This window comes from Eurypyga helias, unplaced genomic scaffold (assembly GCF_000690775.1).
Source record: "Eurypyga helias isolate BGI_N326 unplaced genomic scaffold, ASM69077v1 scaffold35135, whole genome shotgun sequence".
NCBI lineage: Eukaryota > Metazoa > Chordata > Aves > Eurypygiformes > Eurypygidae > Eurypyga > Eurypyga helias.
In genome coordinates this window covers 233-7,153 of record NW_010253968.1, presented here as the reverse complement: position 1 = coordinate 7,153, position 6,921 = coordinate 233, and the positions used below count along the sequence as shown (strand labels likewise).

The 6,921-nt window shown below is 40.3% G+C and overlaps 1 protein-coding gene across 1 annotated transcript in view; it reads right to left on the bottom strand.

Annotated features, from left to right (window-relative positions):
- Positions 1–2,925: 2,925 nt before the first annotated feature.
- Positions 2,926–6,921, bottom strand: part of SEC61B (Sec61 beta subunit) — a gene marked incomplete at its 5' end in the record, with an annotated part of 4,092 nt that continues 96 nt past the window's right edge. The window contains 3 exons of the mRNA XM_010152841.1: positions 2,926–3,261; positions 6,497–6,598; positions 6,920–6,921. The exon at positions 6,920–6,921 is cut by the window's right edge and continues 96 nt beyond it. Of these exons, the coding sequence (XP_010151143.1) occupies positions 3,174–3,261; positions 6,497–6,598; positions 6,920–6,921 (192 nt within the window). The remainder of the gene's footprint in view (positions 3,262–6,496; positions 6,599–6,919) is intronic.

The following is a 6,921-nucleotide window of genomic DNA, read 5'->3' as shown; positions in this document are numbered from 1 at the left end:
CTCTGCATCAGAACATTATCCTTCTACATGGCACAATTCAGCATAATCAGCAGGCTCCAGAGAAAGAGACAACTAGAATATAGAAGGAAGAAGAGAAGGTCACAAGACATGTCAGGGATGAGGTGTACTCAATAACTTCACAGCTGCTTTTGCTTTGATTGCCTTTCTTTTCATCAGCTTCCAGAATCAAAGCAGAAATCACAAATGCTATACAATTTTCCCCTCAATAAAAAAAAAAGCGCCAAAAGGCAGGCAGTCCTCTCTTATAGCTAAGAATTATTGGTACTTTTAATATATTACTAACAATGCCAAGTCTATAAAATACAGCCTTCTATGAAGCACATTTATATAAAAAGCTAATAATAGGATGTCAATGCAGCCTTATTGTCAAAGCTGGAAGTATGTAAGAAGAAACAAGAGGCATCTCCTTTCCAGACCAGAAAAAAAAAAAAAAGAAGCTAACTTTTCCTACCAAGTTCCTCACAGAATCCATTAATACATTTATAAAATCCTTTAGCCCTCACCACATGATCTCAGCATAGCATCCACTCATCTCTAGCTAGCAGAGCTGAGGAAGAGAACACAAGCTGTTCTGTTTGCTTCCCTGCACTGCTATCACAGTCCAGTCTAATAAGGGCGTACGATCTTACATTTTCAGAGACACATCCTTTTGCATTCTAAACAGATAAAGCGACCACAGACATGTGCACGCATGAGTCTTTACAGATATATATATATATATATGCCTGTGGTAAAGGCATTATAACTTGCTGTAAACAGTACTGAAGAGTGCTTACTTCATGTTATGTCTGATAGGCTCAGAGCACTTAAGAAACAGCTGGGGATAGATGAGACATTGGAAAGAGCCGAGTTTCTTCTTGGAGGGTAAATTCAGAGTCTGATGTGATAAAAGAAAAAAAATCCTTTAGCTGCAAAACATCTGTGTACGCATGGGACAGTCACTACGCACTTCAGCAACTGCCCTTCCCCTTTGGCCCTTCAAGAATGAGAAACAGTGTGATTATCAGAGGAATGGTATTTATCATGACATGATGACAAAGGATGGGAGGAGTTCATATGGATACAAGTAACAGTGAAGCCTAGACAGTTAAAAGATTGGTTTTGTGTAGTACAGCTGGCTTTCACACAGACAGCAAAAGGTAGTTCTGAAACATCAGAACTAATGAAGCCCACATACCTACAGATCCGTAGCTTGTGGGTAATCGACTTCAGTGTGCAAAGACGTGCAAGAGTGAAAATTAAAGCTTTTCCTATCATAAAGGCATTTAAAAAGTCTAGCTCTCCACTTATTCTAGGTAACAAAAGTGAGTCTTTTGCTCAGGGGAAACTTCTAGCCTTCCTCTTCCACCAGCTACCTATTACATCCAGCCCTCAAAAAGAGTGTCTTTCAGTTTCTACTCCGTTAAATCAGACTGAAGTTGGCTCACCTACTCAAATCTGTTGCTGGGGGAGGGAGGGAAAGCTTAAGCAACACAGATGTACTCATGTACAACAGGACCGTTTCCTCATAAAACCCCTTCTTCACTTTTTTTTACAAGGGCCCATAGTGACAGGACAAGGGGTAACGGGTTTAAATTCAAAGTGGGGAGGTTTAGATTAGATATCAGGAAGAAGTTCTTCACAGAGAGGGTGGTGAAGTGCTGGAACAGGTTGCCCAGAGAAGCTGTGGATGCCCCATCCCTGGAAGTGTTCAAGGCCAGGCTGGATGAGGCTTTGAGCAACCTGGTCTAGTGGAAGGTGTCCCTGCCCATGGCAGGGGGGTTGGAACTAGATGGGCTTTAAGGTCCCTTCCAACCCAAACTGTTCTATGAATTAAACGTAGGCTGTACAGCAGTAAGGTTCCCCCCACCTTTTCTTTTTCTAAGTTTATAGCCAATTTTGGTCTTCAGAAGCAGTAAGATACCAGACAAGAAAAATATGGAAGGCTTTAAGTAGAACTGTTTGATATGTCAAAACAGCTTTTAGGGACTGGAAGAGTTTCGAAGAAAAAATTGTTTCCTGCTGTGTCAGGAAACTCTATCGTCAAGAGTAAAGGTTACCTACTTAGGTATTACCGTTATCCATTGTTATTGCATAGCCAAGAATATTGTTTTCCTGTTACAAGCTGACGTTCCAACAAGCATCACAACATGACAACATGCTAAAATAACTCTGTCCAACTGTACACAAAGGCCTGAGTCTTAAGACCACATCACCAGTGAGAAACAGCTGAAACACTAACTCATCAATATGTATGTGCCTTTTACGAAGAGGATGAAGGGCTGTCTGCCCGTTTAAAAGGAAAATAAAGACCACCACCCAGAAGGAAACCGGAGTGATTATCTGAAGAGCCACTTAGCTGTATCTCAGCCTGTTTGCATGTTCTGTTATTGAAAATGCAGCCATCGCCCTTCTAGTCCTCGCATTCCATTTTCCTCCCTAAGCCTCCTTGAAAAAGTCTGGACCTGCAGAAGCAAGGTGTCTTTCACAGCCATGTAATTATTCTTTTTCAAATCTGTTAGGTATTGGTTCATGTTGTTCCTCAAGTGCAGTTTGAAGAAAACAAACATACTTATCTACTTTTATGTATAATGAGCACTGAGTAAAGTTCAACTTGCATTTAGGAAACAAATCCAGCTATTTTTCTGGAGTTAACAGAAGAACATAACCAGCTCAGCTAGTGTACCTCAGTTATATTTCAAACATGTTTGTTGCCTTTGCATGTTTGTGCACCTGATCTTGCCTCTCCCATTCACAAAAGTAGATCTTCTGGCATAAAACTACAGAGCAGTGTCCAGTATAGAAGAATCTGGTTTGAACTCTGAAGCGGCATTTACTCAGAAGCATGGTTATATATGAAAACTACAAATACAATGTTTCAGTTGTGGTATGTTGGATTAGGAGGAAAAAATACAGTTAAGACTGTTTCTATTTCCATATACAACTTTTATTGCAATACCTGTATTCTAAGTGTACAGATACAAGTATAAAAGGACCCATGATAAACTTTAAATCTGCCCAAATAGCAAACTGAGAAATTTCATTCAGTATTAGAGCCAAAGTTGACCAGACTTCAACAGGTGATAGGAAGCTTCCCCGGTCTCTCTCCAAGAACAACCAGGATCCACCATATTTTTTGGTCCAAGATGTATGCTTTAAGTTGGCAGTTGAGTCTATGAACGAGTGTATTTACCCCAGATGTGCAGCATAAACACAGAAGCAATAAAAAGAAGACTCATGACCAAAACTGGAACAGGCCCACTAAAAATAAAGAAAAAAAATGCATTAACATTAAAAAAAGTCTGCTTTGTCCAAAGGCCAGTCATTATCAGGCAAATGAACTCAACGGTTCATAAGCAATTGTATGAGAAACTTTTTATTCCAATGCCGTAGAAACACCTTAAAGCACATAGAAATGAGAGAGCCATCTCTACCAAAAGCTGCTGCTGCTCCTATGTTTTTAAAGATGTTTTACACACCCTAAACGTTATGCAACCATAAAGCACACACTATAATAACAAAAAACCACTACTTATTTAAATAAGTCATTAATGGTTCATTATTACTCATTGTTGGGAAAACAATCTCTGGAAAATCATCATCTGTATTTACTACTCAGATAACCACCTGAGCAGAGATGTAGTCAGATACAAAAATCAACAGAGTCCTCTAGCGGCTAGTAAAATTTTGGCATAAAATCTGCATTAACTGTTTTTTTCCAGAGGTTTTATTTCATTTGAAAACAATGGCAGCAGTGGGTGAGAGGCAGGGACTTCAGTTTTCTTGAAAAAGACACACAGAATGCCCAAGTTAACCCCATCATTAAATCATTACCTAAAATGTACAAATTAAGAAATTCCTTAACTTTTTCCCTCCCCACTTCTATACACTGTGTAGAAACCATACCGTGATGTTTTAAAAAAAGTTTAATCCTAGGGTGCATGTTGAGAGACTAAATCAGCTGTCTCACACTGTTCTGAGACACAACAATTACACACACTATTACCCAATTACCCACACTCAACACTGCTTCATACCACTCATTTCATAAAATCTCATTTCTGATTTTCAACATGCTGTTGGGAGAAACACCATGGATTCTGTCATCCAGCCTGGATGACCCTCCAGGTCCCTGTTTTTTAAGCAGGTAAATGTTACTTGAATACAAAGTAAAAAAGAAATTGAAAATGGATTGGAACAATTTACTAATGTATTTTTCTAGGAGATCATGGTCCATGTACTTCAAATGTTCCTGTAATCTTACGCTGAGTTTTAAAACTCAATTACTATCTACCATACATAGACTTATTTGAGTATGGAGAACCCTGAACCCAGACATTTAAAAAATAAACCAGTAACAAAACGTGCATAATAAAAAAAGTCCGCACACAGAGTGACTACGTAAGCAACCCCTGTCAAGGGCTATCTTTCACTAAGCAACAGAATGTACTTCTCAACCCTCAGCGGTTTATACATATTTGAAGTTTATTTCCTACATAACATAAATCGTAATGATATCAGGTGCACAAAGTCCGGTATCTGAATCACTACTTCATTCATTTGAGCCTTTAGTAGTAGTGATACATACGCTACTCTTTGCCAAAGGCACGCGGGAAGAGAGGAGCACCATTAACCAGAGCAGAGCGACACGGAAATAAACAAGGAGCATTGTTTGTACGTTTGGTGGGGTTTTTTTAAACATGCAGATGACATTGATATCCCTGCAGAATAATCACCTTTCCAATACTGACATGTGTATCTCATTTTTTTTCTGAAAACTGCAATTCTCCTCCGTACACCTGAATCTTTTCAGCCCATCACACAGTTTAAATAAATAAACAAACTGATTCAGGCACCTCTGAAGATTTGGTACTGTGCATTCTCAGGATGTCTTTCATCAGGCTGCCTATTTATACCACAAGCCCGGTTTGATTCTCTATCATGGCTCCACAGGAAACACCACCTATAGCTCTTTTAAGAAAGAAAGCTCAAGACAAGATACGGGAACCACAGGTACCTAGTGCCACAGAAAGGGCAACAAGTTTGGGTTTAGCCTCCTTTTCAGATCTCCATCTGATTTTTAAAGAGAAAAATACCATATTCCACTCTCAACCAGATCTCTCACAGCTTCCTTTGGCTAATATTGTCTTTAAAGACATGTATTTTGCAGCATCTTGTACTACGGATAAACATACTTCCCTAAGGTGAACCAAAGCTGCTTAGACAACGTATTTATTATTTCTCATGTTGTTTGAAGATACTAAATACCTGAAGCATCAGAGGTGTAATTATGCACAATATAAAATATAAAACTTCTGATCATCATTGACTTGCCTATCTGCATAGATTTGCTCTAGAACACTCTAGAACATGTGCTCATTGTCTTGTCTTTGCTGTGTTTCCTCTCTGGATTCCGAGCAGAGAAAGCAAGACCTGGACTAGCAGAATACCACTACTTTGATGGGTTTGCTGTACAGATTTTTGTTTTTAAACTGTCAAGAACATCTGAAAACAAAAACACGTAAGACAACTTCAGAGGAAGTACCACTCACGGAATAATCAACGAGCAGACTATCCCCAGCCCTTCCCCAAATGTTCTGTTCAGGCAGTCAGCAGCAGGCCTCTTAAAGGCCTTCAAAATAAAATACTAACGGATTCTAGAAAAAAGAAGCAATAGAGACATCCCTGAGTGTCTTGAGTCTCTTCAACCCAGTAAAAAACAAGAGGCCATGAAGTATAACTCTACAAGAAGCACAAACTCCCACACACGATATGACTTTGCGCACACCCACCAGCTGAAACACACCTTCCACCTTTGTTACCCACGTATTAGGCTGCAAAGCTCATTTGGATACTGATCTGAATTACTCAAACTGGCCAAAAAGTAAAAACACTGTCTCTCTTTACATCTGAAGGGACATTACCACCAGAAATTTCACAAGGTGAGTATTTTAAGATTATGGTTAAAACACAGATATACAAGGTACCAGAATCCTATCTGTTCTGCAAGCCAAGCTAAAATAATTTATCTTCCCCTTTTTAATACAAACACTAGAGATTCTGCAGTCATGCCATATCAGTTATACAATGCTTTTGAGGAGCACAATGTATTTATTAATAAAGAAAAAAACAACAGTTCAGTTAAAGAGAACAAAGACATGCAGATAGATGCCTAAATTCACTGTGACAAGTAATCTTTCCCAACTTCAAAGGGATTGCTTGCAGCCTTCAAAGACCACTTAAGGTAAGCCTAGGCAATTATTAAATATAACTTGTACCTCCCTTTTTAAACCCATTATAACATTAAGAACTACCTCTCCAGCCTTATGTATTAAAGAAAACATTTCATCCCAAATTTATCTCAGCAGCCATCAATTCAGTGTGTTTTCCCATGCAGACCAGAACACTGATCTCTTAATTCAAAGACTGCAAGATTACATAAGCAGGTGAAATACTGAACCCCCATGCCTGCCTACCACCCGTATATCCAACTTACACTTTGAGCCCCGGAGAGTCCTCAGTGTAGAATCGCCACATCCCACCAGTACCCGTGGAAGTGGCGCGGCCTGCACTTCTTGTCCCACAGCTGGCATTCTTCCTTTAGGGGACAACAGAATGAAACGAAGACCAAAACACGTTAGCAGCCCATCAGCTTCCAGCACCAAGCGCCCGACGAGACTCTGCAGAAGCAAGACGCTTTCATCAGCCTGCACAACCAGGCAAGCAGAAGGCAGGACGGTTGGCAAAGCACTGCCAGGGACTACAGCCAGGCGCACTAAGGACCGACGACTCAGACCCACAGGAGCCCTGCCCGCACACCGCAGGGAAGCGCACAGCTCCGCCCGCCCGCACCATCCCTCTGCCCAGCCACCAACTACCAAGGACAAGAGGAAAAGGGATGCCCCCAGGACGATGACGCCG